Source organism: Pithys albifrons, chromosome 13 (assembly GCF_047495875.1).
Source record: "Pithys albifrons albifrons isolate INPA30051 chromosome 13, PitAlb_v1, whole genome shotgun sequence".
NCBI classification, from domain to species: Eukaryota; Metazoa; Chordata; class Aves; order Passeriformes; family Thamnophilidae; genus Pithys; species Pithys albifrons.
In genome coordinates, this window is record NC_092470.1 from 5,413,648 (window position 1) to 5,431,242 (window position 17,595).

Sequence of the window (17,595 nt, forward strand, 5' to 3'; positions counted from 1 at the left end):
TCTCCCTGGTTTGGAAAGTGTGTGTGCAAAGCAAGGGGAGGGATGGAGAAAGCAAGCACTTTACCTTCCCCCTCTCATGTTACTGTCTGTGTCCATGGGCTGACTGCTTTGAAGAGAACTAGAAAAGGATTGAGAAGTGTGGTGCACTCACCCTGCCCTCCTCCTCCTGAGCCCAGGGGAGTTTGAGCTTCGAGGCACCCAGGGTGGTTCTGGTGCCCAGCCAAGGATCCTCCAGATTTCCAACTCTGTTTTTACCATTCAAACGAGATTAGACCAGAGATTGGGCCAGCCATGGTCTGTTCTTCTCCCCTGCTGAGGGGTCCAAAATCCTTTGTTTGATTTCACCAGCAATAAGAGCTGCACCTGATGGGCTTTGGTCTCATCCTGCAGCTGCAGCACCACTGGACACACCTGGGGCCTGGCAGGCACCTGGAGCTGGAGGTTTTGGGCTCCCCTGACTGAAGGCAGGCAGAGTGATGAGGACAGGGAAAGGGAGCATTGGGTGCACAGAGCACTGAGAAGATACAGCCTTTACCTCTGAAGTGAATGTCTCCTTTTCTGTTACATTGATCCTTTCTCTGTTTTGGTTTTTCTTAGGCCAAGAGGTGTCTACACCTCACTGTAAGAGTCAGGTGCTCAACTTTTCTAACCCTTGTTAGAAACACATCCAGCCTCCCTCTGTTTCCAGCTACCATGGGGTCCCTCCAGCCCTCAAAGGGAAAGCAGGACTTCATGCAGCAGTGCCAAAAACATACCATTATCCCAGTAATGATACAGGTCCCTCAAACTCCCTCTCTGACCTCCTCCCACCCCCAAACCTCTGGCTGACAGTTGTTTTTTATACCGAATTGTTTGCAAAACTCTTGACATGTGCCTGTGTCTTGAATGTTGCTGCAGCATTCCTGGGCACTCCTGCTTCAGCGTGCTTTGGTGGCTCAGAATTCAGATGTAATCAGCTTTGGTCTTCCTTAAAGGGTCAGGGGAACTCTAGAAATGTTTTTTCTACTGGCTACATACACCTATATATGTGTGAGTGTGTGTGGTGGGAGGGGTGCATGTGTGTGTGTGTGTGTGTTTGTATAGATTTTATATATCTATCTATATATACACACATGCTTTTATATATATAGTATAGTTATACACATATGTAGTCTATTTATGCACACATGTAAGCACACACACACACACATATATTTATATATATATATATCCTAGTTTTAAAATACATGTCAATTTTGACCCTCCTGTAGGACTGATTGGCAGGTGATAATTATAACCTATAGATCCTGCTTTTCCAAATATGTACAGGTTCATCTTGAAACAGGAAATGAAGCAGACTCACAGACCCTCTCATATTTTCAGAGGTATGAGGCAGTTCCTAGAAGGAAGACTCACAATATCCTTCTCAGTTTTCTCTTTGGTTTAGCAAACTTTTTCCCCCGTGTGCTGGAGGCCCCAAGAATGTGCATCTGGAGAGGTTGGGAGCTGAGTTTGGGTCTGGGGTGGGGGAGCAGGGGGAAGGTCTCCAGCCCAGCAATGCCAGGCCCTCCTGGCTGACTGTCCTGTGGCTGCTGCACTGGTACTTGAATTCCCCAGCCCTGGGGATGCTCAGACAAGGGAGGGGTGCAGGAGCCCCCTGGGCTGGCTCTGGTCGGTGTGTGTTCCATCCACCACTGCTGAACATCCTCCTTTGCTTTGTTTTTCACGGGGATCTGGTTGGGTTTCCCGTTCTTAGCAGTGCAGTAGCCAATATTGAGTTATTCCCACTGGACCCCGGTCAACACTAGGCTTGTCTCAGTAGGTGGAACTATTATTATTATTATTATTATTATTATTATTATTATTATTATTATTATTATTATTAATTTTTGTTTTCTTTTGGGGGGAAGGGAGGGAAGAGTTCTAGGGGTGGGGTTTGCAATATAAAACACACAATAAAAACCTTAGTAAATAAAAACATGAAAAACCCATCCCTGTGACTTGTTGTCTGCTTTAAGTGGAGAACTTCAGGCAACGTTTAAACTTCAGGCAGGTTTAAAGAAGAAGAATCCCTTGGGTGTCATTTCAGTCCTTTGCCTCACTTCTGCCTCTGCTTTCCTGATCTCTTTAGAGCTTTAGCGGCGTGTTCAGCACCTCACACCTTCTCATTTGAAGTCTGTATTGAGCCATTGCCAGTAGAAGTGTAAAACTTTTGCCGACACTTGAATTTTTAACAGTACAAGAGACAAATCTGGCAGTTGTTTTGCAGGTGTGTGTGTGAAGTCCTTCCCATCAATGGCAGACTGGCTGACTGTGTGATCCTCGGAGAAGGGCCTAAGGAGCAGGACACAGATGTGAACACCCCGGAACAGGGACTGTCACAGAAAGCACAAAGCAGGGAGGAAGGAAGCAGCTGTTTCCAGGTCTCAGGCTCAGCTGGATGGTGATGCCAAGGTCAGGAGCTCGTGTGTTTTAGGAAGGTCAGTCTGGCCTCAGCTCTCAGCTTTCATTTCACTCCTGGGATGCCCTCTCAGAGTTGGTGTCCAAACCCAGTCTGGGAGTGACTCCTGCTCAGTCAGTTGTCCTGGAGCTTCCATGAGGGAAGTTCAGGCACTAAAAGGTTTGTTTTGCCTTTGGAAATGAATTTCTGTGCCAGGCTTTTTTCTTTTACATGCCATTACTATCACAGAGGGAATGGGTTGGAAGTCCTGCCCAATCCAGAATTTCTTTTAAAATTGTATTTCAGAGAAGATTTGTAAACTTTCAGGTTGAAATAGAGCAAAATCCAAGTTTTGAGCTCTTGAACTTCCCTGTGAAACTTTCCTTTTGTTTCCCATGAGCAGGTTTTGTCATCCAGGCAGGGTTCAGGGCACAGCCCCACTGCCAGGAGCTGCAGTAGGATGGGCAGGACCACGTCAGGAGGATCTCATGCCCTTCCTGGGGGAGAGCAGAGCACAGGAACACAATATCCATGAGGAGGAGGAACCAGTGACACACCTGGGAGCCTGGTCTGTACCTTTCCCAGAACATCCACCACCTGTGGGCAGGTGTCTGCTCTGGGCCACCATGTATCAGGGTGGCAGTGACAGCTTTTCCCTGACCAGAGGAAAGCCCCAGCTCCACTCTCTGAAGGAGCTGGAGGAAGCCCCATCCAGTGTAGAAAAACATTTGGAAAGGCTTGGCTGGTTTAGCAGGTGTTGGTGCCTCCTTGTCTTACTGGAAGGAACAAAGACCACACTGGGATTTCATGATCTGGCTGTCAGGGCAAGACCACCCAGACATGAGATCCAGGTCACTGCCCATCAACAGGGCAATTTCTCCACTCCCTCATCACCACCTTGAGAAGACCCTGAGGTGAGGGCTGAGAGTGGGAAAAAGGCAGGATCACCAGTTCTTGTGATTTCTCCCTTTGCCCAGTTGCAGTTTGGCCAGGGCTGTTGATGGGAATTTATCCTTGTCTTGTGAAACTGTCCCAGACTGGCTGCCCACCCCACTCACCCTCCCCCCTAGAGAAGAGGGAGCAGTCAGGTTTGGGGGAGAGGCAGGAGCTCTCAGACTCACTTCCTGGGCCCTGTGAGAGATTTTGGGGTGTTGGACACAACAGAACAGACCAGTTTGTGGCAATGCTTTCCTGCAGGCACTGGGATTGCCTGGTCCCTGCACCAGCCAGCCTTACACAGGAAGGAGGGTGATACCAGAGCCACAGGGACAAACAGGCTGAGGCTGTCACTGGGAAATGAGGGATTTCTGCCTCTCTGCAGCCTCACTGAGCTGTTGGGTGGTGAAGCTCGTGGAGCACTGTGTGGGCAGCACCCTGGCAGGACCCTGAGCGTTTTTCTCCAGTCACAACCACCCTAACAGAGACGCTGAAACATCCTTGCTGTGTCCCCAGGACACCTCACACAGGGGATGGGGTTGTGCGTGCCCTGGCTCAGTCCTTTCCTTTAATCTTCTGCAAATTCAGGGATCTCGTAGCCCTGGGCACAGGACCTGTGAGCTCAGATGAGGCAACTGGTGCCCTACACCCCTCAATACCCAAAAAGAAAAGGGATTTGCACCTTCTTCCTCCTTGCTGGAGGAGTCATCAGTGCCATTTCACTGCTCATAGCCCTGAAGGACTTTCCCAGCACTTTGGGAATACCCCTGTGCCAGAGCTGGAGCAGGTCACCCACCTGAGCTGCTCTGCAACCACCCCCTGCCAGCCTGCAGAGAGCAGGAGCAGCCCCAAAACCTCCCTGTGGGATGGGACACAGCGAGAGGGCAGGAGGGTGAAGGCACAGGATGTTCCTTTCCTCAGGGGGTGGAGTGGGCAGAAGCCTTTGCAGCCCAGCCCATCTCTGCCAGCAGCCTGTACCTCCCTGGGACAGGGACACAGAGCTGGAATACAGACCTAGGGGAGGCACCCCAAGGTGGGAGTAAACTCCTGGAGCCCAGGGAGGGAGAGGAAGATCCAGGGTTGGCTTCTCAACAGTGCTGGGAATCCTACTTGGGCTGAAAGGCTAACCAGGAGTTTCTGCTTCCCATAGGAAGGGAGCTGGAGACAGAACTGGCACCAGTGTGGGCCCAGCACCCAATGGGGCAGAATCCTTTCCCTTGGAGGTGAATCTCCCTGCCCAGCACTAGTGGGTGGCAGCTGTCACATCCCTAAGCCCCTGAGAGGTTCAGCTGGGACATCAGCACCATGAGTCCCAGGAGAGGGGAGAAAAGAGCCCATGGCAGGCCCCCAGGAGCCCAGTGCCAGTGCTCTGCCCAGAGCTGACCCCAGACCAGAGTCATGGTTTCAGGACTGAAGCCCAGGAACTGGGGGCTACTGGCATAAACAAGCAGTCCCTTTTTGCTGGAGGCACTTTGATGTTACAGACTCCCTTGCAGACTGTATCCCACCTCATCCCTGGCTGAGGTGACCTGTGGAGAGGGATGTGGGTGGCCCTTTCCCACTGCTGAGTTAAAGCTGGGCTCAGTATTTGCCTTCAGCAGTGGGAAGAGAAGCAGGGCAGGGCAGGCAGCAGTTTGGTTTTACTCTCAGGAGTTGGAGGTGGTTTTGCAGCAGCTTTTCATCAGCTTTGCAGTTCCTTGGTGACATTTCTCCCTTTCCCCACACAGAGAAATGCTCCCAGGTTCTGTGTATGCCTGGGGCCCCCCATCCTCATTTCCAACCCAAGTCTACCCTCAGAAATCTGCAGAAATTAAATCAAGCTGCTTAGACACGTTGTGAGCAAGCTCCCTGCAGAGCTGCAGCCTTGGCTGAAAGCTGCTTTTCTGCAGGAGGGGACACAGTGGAGGAGCTGGGACACCCCGAGGTCCTGGCCCCAGCTCACAGGTCCTCAGCCCCTGTTTTTCAGCACATCCCATCAGTGCTGAAGCCTGAGGTGTTCTGCCTAAGGTGTTGGCTGGGAGGCCTCAGGGGACACGCAGTCTGACCCTGTCTGTGAGCTCTCTGCTCTCAGTGCCACCCTCCCCAGGGACCCCCAGCAGCACCCTCGGGAGCTGAGGCTGAGCTGGGGGTCTGACCTGCTCAGGGCTGTGCTGGGGGCAGAGCCAGCATGTCCCCAACCCTGTCCCTGTCTCTCTGCTCCCAGCAGTCCAGGGGACTGCTCTCTGGATGGCCAGGGTGTCTCCAAACCCATCCCCTCCCTGCCTGATTCCTCCCCGATGGAGGAAAGAAAAGGGGCTGAATTCTAACACAGTTTATGTGCCTTGGTTGTGTCACGTCACTTTGCAGAGGCCTCAGACATTCAGTCTCATTGATTCCAGCACACCTTTGCCTAAGCCCCACTTTGACATTAGCTCTGATTTTAATGGAGCTGAATGTGGTGCCATCTACTATGGCAAATTAGGGGAAGAAAATCTGCCTTGGTTCTGCCATTTACAGCGGCAGGAAAGGAGATTGATTTTCTTTTAAGCAGCATTGCAACCCAGCTGCCTCCAGCTTCCAGCTGACCCCAATCACAGCAGCCACTGTTCTGCTCAAGTCCTAAAAGGAGCACCTGATTAGAAGAGACGTTGACTGAAGTCTCTGAGAGAGGAAGATGCTCTTTTGTTTCAGTGCAGGAGGCTCAGCTTCCTCGGTTAAAATGGGAGCTCTAGCCCAGCAAATGCCAGACCTTTTGTGGGAATTCACTGGGTGACCTCTTGGCCTAAGCAGTGCAGGGCACTGCCCACGGGAAGGGAGAGGGAGCAGCCTGGACAGCATCCTGCCTGTCCCGCAGTGCCAGGCAGGATGGCGTTAACAGCATTTCCCAGTGCCACGTGTCTGAGCGCCTTCCCCTCCCCGGGAGCCGCTCTCCCTGACTGTGCTGCAAATTAGAGAGCCCTTCAGGGTCGTTTCCTCCCTCTTCCCTTTCATTTTGTGTTTTTGTACCCAGCTTTGTTGGGCTGTGATGGGGATGGACGCGCCGGCACTGCCTCTCAGAGGAGCCACGTGCTGTCCCCTCCAGCCCCGGCTGTGCCCAAGGCTCTCAGGTGTCCTGCCCACCCGCCGCAGCCCAGGGACGCTGTCGGCTCCAGCCACGTGCGAGCCGGTCCCTGCCGGCTGCTCTGCAGGGCTCGGGACTGACTGTGGGGCTGCTCCAGCCGCAGGGACCCGGCGCGGGGCCGGGAGCGGGGCTGGGAACTGCTTCCTGCTCCTGCCGATGCTCCTGCTGGCCCAGCTGCCTCACCGTCCATCCCGGGAACAGCCCCTTGGGTGGGGCAGAGCACACGCAGGTGCTGCTGGAGCAAAGCCCCACAGCCAGAAGGGCCGAATGGACTTGGGCAAGCTGGGATTTCTTGTTCTTAGGAGGAAAGATGCAGGACGGGGCTTCAGTACTGCTCCTTTGGAAGCATTCCTTCTTTCTCCCCTCCTACCAGGAGCAGCCTGAATGTACTGCCAGGAACACAGGACCTCTTCTGGGGAGGGAGGGGGGACAGTGTTGGGGGCAGGACAGTGCTCTTGACTGCACTTTGAGGGAATATTAACCTTTTACCTGCTGCCTCAGACTCCTCTTGTGGCAAAGATTTCAGTGTCAGGACACCCTGGTATTTCATGTCCTGTGAGCCTCGTGCTCCTGGAAGGGCTGTGGAACTGAGCACATACATTCTTAGCTCTACAAAGATGCTTGAGGTGTAGTTTTAATCAGCTCTACCGTGAAAGCTCCACCCCACAGACCCGTGGTGAGGATACCCACAGGAGCTGCAGATACCTCAGTGATGAACAGGGAGACCTGGAGGCACTTGGGACATAACACACACCTGCCTGTCTCCAGCAAAGTGGCCTCCAAAATCATAGGGTGTGTTTCAAGTAGTGTGAAAACAGGCAGACACCAGCCCTGGGCACTCAGGAGTGTCCTCTGGGAACCTGTGAGTCACAAGGACTGAGGACTCGGCATCCATTTCTACTTTGCCCTTGTGTTGTTCTTTTCTTGATGGGTTTTCAATGGCTCTCACAGCCCCTAAAGCAACCTTGGCTAGGAAGGGCTGTCCCCACTCCAGCCCTCATCCCACTGACACGCCACTGCTGCCAACTCCCTGTCCCCAGCAAAGCAAAGCCCAGCTGGGTGGGCAGAACAGCCCCAGCCATGATTGGCTGGTCTGGGCACTCAGGCAATGCCCTGGGGCTGGGGCGGGGCCCTGAATGGGGATGAAGATTGGAAACACCTGGGGAGGGCGGGACAAAGGGGCACGTTCCAGTTTGACTTCTCACAGAACTTGCAGCAAACAGCAGGTTCTTCAAGGTCTGCGTAGGTAAGAGGGGTGGGTGGTGGGAATTTTCTGGTGGTTCATTATTTTAAGCCCACTTTTTGGGGCATGGTGGTGGTCCTTCTAATTGCTGGCTGCTGGGAGCAGCTGTGGGGAAAGGCCCTGGCTCTGTGCTCCCAGTCCACACGGAGGACTCTGTGCCCCCTGGCTGTAGCTGCCTTCCACTTGGAGGTGGTCTGGGGGATGTGGTTGGAGTGGAAGGTTCTGGAAGGTGCTGTGTGTTGGTACCCGGATGGTGTGCCCTGCCTTTGGGGTCCCCTCGGTGCCCACATGTCTGGGACAAGCCCCATGTCTGGGGGTGCCTTGTCCTTTATGGCTTCACCACCTTCATTGTGCTCCCAGCCCCACTTTCCCAGGAATTTCTTCCCTTTTTTCCCAACTGGGAAGAAACCACCCCAGTTATCTGTGCTGGTGCCCAGAGCTGGGCAAGGGAGGGCAGCAAATGCTATAGGGATCCAGGAGGGAATGCAGCCATGTAAACCCTTCTGAAGCTCCTCCTCGCACCTCCGGCCTGGTCTCCAGAGCATGGGGATGCTGTGAGGGCTACGCGGCTCTTCAGAAGGGGATGGAGAAATCTGTAGGAGCAGGAGCGGGTGGGGGGGGTGAAGTGAGAGGGCAGGATATGGTCCTGCTGGAAGGATGCTGCTCCCTGGGCTGGGCAGGGGGTTCTTCCTGGGATACGGCAGTGATACCCTCACAGGATAACACAGGGACAGCCCTCGAGGTTGGGGGTGCTGAGAGAGAGTTTATGGAAGGCACTGTATGGGAGTGATGGAGAGCCCCTGGGAAGGTTTCCCTGGCAGCTGCCAATGCCTCAGTGCCCTTCTCCGGTGACAGGGATTTCTTGTTGCCAGGCTGCACATCCCCGCGGCAGACAGATTGATGGGAGCAGTGCGGGAGCGGGGCTGTGCCTGATAAAGCAGCAGCAGCTGCCAGGGAAACCCCTGTGCGGGAGGGAGGGAGGCGCCGGCCCTGCCGTCCTCCGCAGCGCTGCGATGGATGGAGCGGGTGCCGTTACCATGGCGACAGTGCGGAGGAGAGATGGGCTCTGGTGTTTTCCTCACGTACAGGGATGCCAGGATCCGGGAGGATGCTGCCGGGAAACGCAGTCATCCCTGGTTTCCCTGTTCCACAGGGGAACCCCCTCTCCTGGCTCTCCCTGGCCAGGCACACACCGTGTGACCGATCACAAACCTCAGTCCTGCAGCCCCCACCCCCGGGCAGTGCCAGGTGTTGTCCCCACCGCAGTCCCTCTGTCCTGCTGCAGGATGTGGCCTTGGGGTCAGCGTTAGCAGTGGCTTCGTGCTCCCTCTGAAAGGGTCCTGAGGGGGGCTGAGCTCAGGGCAGGGTTATCCAGCACCTGCCCCTGGATGCTCCAGCCCTGTCAGAACCTGCCAGCCAAGGGACCATCACTGGAGTCACTAATGGGGCTTCTCTTGCTTTTCCCCTCAGGTTTGCAGCCCGGGGCTGAAGACCCCACCTCATCTCTAGGGGAAGATAATAGGAGGTGGAGGCACTGACAGTCAGCCCACAATGAAAGAGGAGAAAAAGGGACCCAGCAAAACCTCTGCCTGTGGCAACCCAGCCTTCCCTTGCCTGCAGCCTGCTGAGGGTGAGTCCTGCTGGTTTGCATTAAGTTAATGTGTGATGATTTTATTGCTCTATCCCTGCATGTCTTGTTTCATTCTCCCAGCCTTCACAGTGCTGGGGCTGCTCAGGAGGCAGGAACCAGGAGTGTCTGGGGCAGGGGATGGATGGGGCTCTGCAGCTGCTTGAGCAGCACCACCTCTTGTTTCCAAGGCTGCCACTGGTGCAATTGTGTGTTAGAAAAGAGCTGTATTTAAACTGGCCCCAAGACCAACCCGCTGTGGGCAGAGCACCCTTGGCTGCTGCCTGAGGGTGGGATGTCCTGGGACAGCCTGGTTGGGGAACAGGATTTCCTGCTAAGAAATGATCCAGGAAAACCAGCATTTGCTCAAAGCTCCAGTGCTGTGGGGGGCAGCTGTCATGGACACTGTGCCTTTGGAGAGGGAGGGCTGGAGAAAAGGCAGTGTGTGCTGGAAGAAGGCTGGAAAACAGGAGCTGGAATTGGGAAGCAACTGGGAAACGTTGATTCTTGGTTACCGAAGGAAGGGAACAGGTTATTGTCCTAGTGCAGCTGCTTCCAGCCCTGTGCAGGATCCTGTGCAGGGTCACAAAGTCACTCTCAGCTGGTGGAGAACACGTTTCTTTCCCCACAGCAAGGGGGTCCAACAGCATTCCAAGCAGGCTGAAGGCTTTTTTTCCCCCCCTTCTTGTATTTTAGTTTGTCTCCCTGGCACTCTGTGGCATTCAGGCTTTTTCTGCCCTTTCACAAGGCTGGATCTGTGGATGTTTTCCACTCTTTCACTTTTATGTGCATGATCTTGTGGCCACTTTTCCACCTTGTGCCTGCCAAGGTCTGACTTCCCTTTTCCAAACCTGCTGGTCTTGCTGCTGCCTATGCCCTGTCAGCCCTTCATGTTTGCTGGGATGTCTGTCCCTGGATTTCCAGGGGGCAGCACTTTGGAGAGCTGACAAACACTTCTGGAGCCAGGAATTTTGCTGTGTCTGCTTTTGGAAGGTTCTAGAGAGCCACTGTGCAGCTCCAAGCTTGGCTTCTAAGGTGCCACAGCTGATACTGTGTGTGGAGGGGAGAGGTGTAGCCTGGCTGGAGGCTCTGTTGGGCTGGGGGAGCCCTGATCCCACAGGAACAGGCTGGGAGAGCTGGGGGGGCTCTCCTGGAGAAGGGGAGGCTCCAGGAACACCTGAGAGCCCCTTCCAGAGCCTAAAGGGGCTCCAGGAGAGCTGGAGAGAGACTTGGGACAAGGGATGGAGGGACAGGACAAAGGGGGAATGGCTTCCCACTGCCAGAGGGCAGGGATAGATGGGATATTGGGAAGGAATTGTTGGGTATGAGAGTGGGCAGGCCCTGGCACAGGTTGGGCAGAGAAGCTGTGGCTGCCCCACCCCTGGAAGTGTCTAAGGACAGATTGGACAGGGCTTGGAGCACCCTGGGATAGTGGAAGGTGTCCCTGCCATGGCAGGGGGTGGGACTGAATGGGCTTTAGGGTCCTTCCAATCCAGACCATGCTGGGATCCTATGAAAAGTTGTAACGGTTCAATATTTTTGGCAAAGGCTGTGTAGTTACATCATGTTCAGCCCCTGAAGGATTGCTTTTATTGAGATTAATTTGGCTTAAATCCAGCCTCATTTCATGTGGAGATGGATGGCCGTTCTTAATGGGGAAAAGCCTGCAAGTGTTGCACTGCTCTACTGCGGGTGTGCGAGGCAGCCCCTTCCTCCTGTGTCGGGAGCCACAGCCAGGCATGGAACACCTGCGGCTGGAGCTGTTCCCTGAGCTGCCCCTGAGGAGCAGCAGCGCTAACGGGAGGCTCCTTAAGCACAGCCATTCCCTCCCTGAGAGCTGCAGCTTCGCTACCAGCGAGTCACCGCTGCCACCTGCTGTCCCCGGGCTGTGCCACAGCCCCCGGCACAGTCACTGCAGGGTGAACTGTCACCTGCTCTAGAGCAGCACAAACCCCTCCCTTTGTCAGCTGGAGTGACGGGCAGGGCAGCACAGGGAATTATCCACTGGCCAGAGAGAAAGGCTGGCTTTGTACTAGAGAACCTGGAGCACCGGTGATGAGGGAGCTGGGGGTGCTCAGCCTGCAGAAAAGGAGGCTCAGGGGGACCTTCTGGCTCTCTGCAACTCCCTGAAAGGAGGGGGAGCCGTGAGGGGAGTCAAGGAACAGGGACAGGAGGAGAGGGAATGGCCTCAGGCTGTGCCAGGGCAGGCTCAGGCTGGACATCAGAAGAGATTTCTTCCTGGAAAGAGTTCTCAAGCATTGGAATGGGCTGCTCAGGGAGGAGGTGGAGTCACCACCCCTGGAGGTGTCCACGGGACAGTTGGATGGCACTCAGTGCCCTGGGCTGGGTGACAAGGTGGGGATCAGGCACAAGGTGAGGTCGGTGACCTTGGAGGGCTTTTCCAGCCTCAGTAATCCTGTGCAAATCCCAGACTGGTTTGGGTTGGAAGGGACCTTATAGCTCATCTCATTCCAACCCCTGCCATGGGCAGGGACACCTTCTGCTATCTCAGGTTGCTCCAAGCTTGAGTAAATACAGGGCAGGGTTTTCAAGCTGCCTGTGTGTATCCTGGGCCACTCTCAACTTACTGGACAATGCCTTTGCTCCCCACTTCTCCTCCCCTGGACAGGTGGATGTGCATGGCAGTGACATCCCTGCCCAGCTGCAGGTCCTGGCACCCCTTCTGGAGGGTCTGGGGGTTCTGTTCCACCCGAGGCATTAGTGTGGGTGTAGATTTCATGATCAGCAGAGGGATTTGATGAAGGAAATGGGGAGCAGGGGGTGCAAAACCTGCAGGAGCAGTTTTCCTGTTTGCAGGGGGCAGGATGTGGCTGATGACCAGTGTGAGTCTCCAGTGTGAGAGAAAGGCTGGAGTCAGCATGAGGGGAGCAACCAGGGTATCAGTTACTGCACTTCAACAGCTGCAAAGTGCTCTGTTCCATTATTATAGTATTATTTTTCATGATTTACTAATGTACTTTCACTGATTTGGACCCGTTCCTTCTCTGCCTGCTTATTAAAAGGTGGTATTTTTACATTGCTCTGCAATAGAAGGCAGACAGAAGGATGTTGCTTGCTCAGTGTCTGTACAAAGGTTGAGGGGGATAACAATGTTCCTATTCCTTCTCTGGAGAACACAACCTACCAACCCACAGAAAAAAAAAAAAAGGCAAGTAAAATCCCAAACCTGGTCCCTGGATTGATTAGGAATAATTAAACAAACTCTCCAAGCAGCCCAGAATTTGATTGGATTAAAAAAAGTGTATTGGACATCCAATACCAAATAATAAACATGAAGTTATTAAAAAAAGCCATAGAGGATACAGCAAATACTACAGGAAAGCAAAAAAATTGTACAGAAAGGTCGACGTTTACAGCAGCCTGGAAATCATTCTACATGAGGGTGATAAAACAAGATACAGGTTTGGTTCTCTCTCCCCACATGTCTGAGGGAAGCTGTCACTCAACAGCCCAACTATGACACTACAAGGATACACAATGTTCCAAATTTAAAATCACAGGATATGTAAGAAAACGTAGCATTAAAATGTGAAAAAGTGCAATACAGATTGTACACTGAATTGAATAAATGTTTTTTTCTTTTTTCTTTTTTTTTTCAGTTTAACCTTAAAAAACCAACTTTGAACAGTTGTTTTATCATTAAAAATATTCCCCCTCCCCAAATTCAATGACAATATTAACATTCATGGTGTTAGACATAAGGAATATTCACAAAGACCCCCCAGCCAGGAATACTGTGTATGTAGGATGGTATTTCTTTGGGTATAGGTAAAAAATAGGCAAAGGAAAAGGTTCACACCCTCCTTTCAGGCCAGGATGTGCATCTGGTTCTTTAAATACATATTCTGTAGCTCATTTTGCCCTGAATTGTACTGATTAGAAGTCCAAACATCAATTATCCCGGTGGCCCACAGTGCCCCAATTAATTTGATTCCCTCCCCTCCCTCAAATAATAAATAAATGCAGGAAATGTCCCGGAAAGGACAGGGAGTGACGGTGCAGCCCCAGCCCTGCTGTCTGTGGGTGATCCCGAGGCTCTCCCCTCTCCTGGGGACAGGGATGGGCACCTTCAGCTTCAGCTCCATGGGGAACAGAAGGTAAATGAAGCAGAATTCCTGTTTGTTGCTGACACTGAGGCAGTCACAGCATCCCCTCTGCTGTCCCCACAGCCCTGGCAGAGGCTCAGCAGGGCCCTGGGAGCCCAAATCCCAGCAGGAACAGGTTCCCCTCTGAACCAGCAGGAAGCTGGAGCTTCCTTTAGTCCTGTGGAATTGCACACAGTTCATCAGGCAGCTGGGCTTGAGTTTTCTTGTTTCCCTGACCTACAGCCCCTCCTCAGGCTGTTCCTCCTGGCAGGGAAGGGCAGAGCCAGCAATCACACCCAGGGAACAGGAAAGCCCTTGTCCTTCCCTTTTACCTTCCCTTCCTTTCCAGACAGGTCTGTGAACAGCACCTGAGTCACTAATACTGCTTTTCTTTTTACATGGTTTCCTAAAGTGTAAAAAAATACATTTTTACCTTGTTTCTGGCTCTGGGGAATCCTCCAGAGCAGGATCTTGGTGTATGGCCTGGGATGGAGACACGGGCTGGGGGCTGGAGGTGCTGCTGCAGGACCCTGGGGCAGGGAGTGCCCCCCAGGCAGGATCTGGGGCTGGAGGATCCCACAGCAATCCCTTCTGGGAGCCCCAGCCCAGCCTGGGGGCTGTGCTGAGCCCTCACTCTGCACTTGGCAAGGTTTGTGATGCATCTTGAACTAACAACAACAAAACAGTCGCCCAGATAAGCTGCATGGAGTGTCACCTAAACATAAGGACCCCTAATTTACAGGAGGAAATTCTTGCAATGTTTCTAAATGAGATCTCACTGCAGTTCAGTGAGCAGAGACACAGTTATGCTGAAGGGACAAGGAAGGACTTTACAGAAGATGCTTCATGTTCTTCAGTCTCCCCAGTCACTGGAGAAAGACAGGAAAACAACAAGGATGACCCCTCCCCAGGGACCCCCTCCCCTTCCCCAGCTACTTTCCCCCCACTCAAAATATTGAAACTGCACAAAAAGCGACAAACAAGCCTTTCAAATTACATTTCAATTCAAACAGACTGGTAATCTCACAGTGATGAGAGGAGAAAGTCAGGCTTTTAATAATTATAATATAAAAATAATAAAAAAAGCTTACAAAGAGCAGTGCAGCATCCCAAAAGGCCATGGATTAACTGCCAGAAGGGGACGTAATTATACGCAGAATAAAAAACGAAACAGAACAACCCACACTGGCAATGAATTTCCATACACAATAGAACAAGCAGTCAAACCTCAGCCTAGGCTGTGGAAAACAACAGTTTCTCCCTTTTTTTTTTAATTACAATATTTTTTCTTTTTATAAAAAAAGATAAAATAAAAACACAAATAAAATTGTACATAAATGCCAATGTCCAACACTGAAAAGGCAGGGCAATCACACCACTGAGACAAAACCTGACCAGAACAGAACTAACGGCGAGTCCGTTTGCTTTCCTTGTGTCTGGAGCCAGCCTGGTGTGTCCCATCCTGCACAGGGGCTGCTTTCACCTGGCCCTGCCTTCACTGCAGGACAGGGACACGCAGCTCCCCTCTGGTTGGTTCCTCTCCTTCCCACGTTGCTCTCATGTGCTGTCCCTCTTTCTGGTTTGCTTTTTTTTTTCTCTTTTTTCCTTTTTTTTTCCTCTGTACAATTCCTTGTGTTCCAAGGCTGAGTCCCAAGCCTTGCGGGGCAGTTTGGAGTCATGTCCTGTGGAGGTGGTCATGCCGTGGTGATGGCATTGAGGTCCTTCATGAGTCCTTCCAGGTGGGCCATCTCTTTGGTCAGCTCATCCGGCTCGTAGGTCTGGGGAGAGGGAGAGGGTCAGGCAGGGAACATGGAGAAACCCTCAGGGACTGCTGGGGGCTGTGGCCCTGACTCAGGGATAACTACAAGTGGATTTATCCACAGTTACAGGAATTAACAGCTTGAAACAACAACTCTAAGGGTGACCTGGAGCTGTGTCAGAGGAGGCTCAGGTTGGATATCAGGGAAAGGTTCTTTCCCCAGAGGGTGGTCAGGCACTCAACAGGCTCCCCAGGGTGGTGGTCATGGCCCCAAGGCTGCCAGAGCTCCAGTAGCGTTTGGACAACACTCCCAGGGATGTTAAGGGATTGTTGGGGTGTCTGTGCAGGGCCAGGAGTTGGACTGGATGATCCTTGTGGGTCCCTTCCAACTCAGGGCATTCTATTCTGTGACTCTATTTTCAGTGCAGCTCTTTGAGCAGTTGTGATTCAGAGTCCCACTGACTAAACCATGGTCAGCTGACCTGTGTTTTTCCTTGTCTCAATCCCTGCCTGAAGGGAACAGCTGCCTCTGAACCAGAGCAGGCAGTTCAGACAAACCTTCCCACCTTAGTGGAGAAGAAAAGGTTGAAGGAATCACTTCAGCACAAGTGTTTTGAGAATCATCACCCTCACTAAAAATCAGCCTTAGCTCAGGGGTCCAGTTCCAGCTGTGCTGCTGAGCCATCCCCCTGGGACATTCCTGTGCCAGACACACACCACAGACCAGGGCACCTCCAAACCTTTTCTGACCAAGCCCTTCCCAGTTCTGGGCAGCTTTCAATCCTGACCCTGCTCTCACTTCCTTTCCTTCTACAGACAAACCTGCTCCTTCATTTAAATAGCAAAGAGCTTCCAGTTTACCAAACATCTGGATTGGACCAGAAAAGTCATCCCTGTCCTGGGTCCAGCACATTATCTACCAACTACTGACAATGACAAGCAGCAGCAGCTGATGGAAACTCACTCCTGCAGGCTCTCATAAAACCCAGAATTAATTAATTCAAGTCATTACCTAACCCTAAACCCCATAATTCAACTCAATTTAATTTTAAAAACTCGAACTAGCAATTTAATTTATGTGATTCAATTTAACTAGTGTTTAGTGTGCTGACTCCACCTTGCACTAATTTATCAGTGAAAAAGTTTATAAATGGCTCTATTGAAATATTACCAATTTGCTGATGGAGAAATTGATGGGTATGGGTTTGGTACTGACCAAACAAGACAAACAAAGGAGCAGTAACCTCTAGACAGAAGGGCAAAAAGGCACCAGATCAACTTTCTAGACCAGCACACACAGAAATAAAATCAGGAGGGTGACAAAACACTTGACAAATGGAAAGGACAGTGAAGAAAAAAAGTAAAATAAGTTCAAAATCAGCATTTCCTGTAGCAGTGATCCAGCAAACACCCGTGTGATACTAAAGACAATACCTGATTCTAGTGCTCCAGTAGCTGCTGGAGTAACTTCTTGGCCTGGATTTGAAAGGAAACAGCTCTTCCAGTGCCATCCCCCCCCAGCATCCTCACTCCTGACCAGCTGCTCCCAGAGCAGCCCAGCTGGGGGCACCTTTCCCAGGAGCCGGAGCCACCTTTGGGATGGTGGCAGGACACACACTGGCATCAGTGCCCAGAGCTCCATGTGCAGGGGCACCGGGAATGCTCTGCAGCAGCAGGGCTGGAACAGGACCCTGCCTTGTGCAGAACGTGATTCTCCTACACTTTTATATGGATTCACAGGCAAGGGAGGTGCTGGAATTCTGGAGCCTCCTGACCCTCTGCCTTTGCAAGTGCCAGTGTGGAATTCCTGATGTTTCCAGGTGTGACACAAACAAGGAGAGACTCCCCAGCATGCTGAGCACTGCCAAGGCCAGGCCTGGCAGCAGTACCTACGCTTTCCGAGTCCTCCAGCATCCGGGTGGTCTCCTGCACGTCGGGGGCACTGGGCACCACCACGGGCATGGGCGGGCGGGTCCGGCCCAGCGTGCCGATCGACGCTGTCTTCACCGCGTGCACCGCGTGCGGCGGAGCTGGAAAGCAACGGCACAGGGTCAGCCCTGGGGAACGGGGGCTTGGCTGGTTCAGGAAGCTCCTGACAGGAGGAGAGCAAGGACAGGGGGAACGGCCTTGAGCTGAAGGAGGGCAGTTAAATTGGATATTGGGATGAAATCCTTTCGTGTGAGAGTGGGCAGGCCCTGGCACAGGTTGGCCAAAGGAGCTGTGGCTGCCCCATCCCTGGGAGTGTCCAAGGCCAGGCTGGACGGGGCTTGGAGCAACCTGGGATAGTGGAAGGTGTACCTGCCCATGGCAGGGGGTGGGATGGGATGGGTTTTAAGGTCCATGCAACCCAAACCATTGTGGGATTCTATGATGAAGAAAGAAGGCAACAGATGAAAATGAGCACT

At 52.6% G+C, this 17,595-nt stretch overlaps 1 protein-coding gene across 7 annotated transcripts in view; it reads right to left on the minus strand.

Moving 5' to 3' along the window:
* Positions 1–14,463: 14,463 nt before the first annotated feature.
* Positions 14,464–17,595, minus strand: part of NEO1 (neogenin 1) — a 173,686-nt gene continuing 170,554 nt past the window's right edge. For all 7 annotated transcript variants that reach the window (XM_071568983.1, XM_071568985.1, XM_071568982.1 and 4 more), the window contains 2 exons: positions 17,084–17,220; positions 14,464–15,209 (listed from right to left, as the gene is read on the minus strand). In XM_071568983.1, the coding sequence (XP_071425084.1) occupies positions 15,126–15,209; positions 17,084–17,220 (221 nt within the window). In that variant the 3' untranslated portion in view covers positions 14,464–15,125. The remainder of the gene's footprint in view (positions 15,210–17,083; positions 17,221–17,595) is intronic.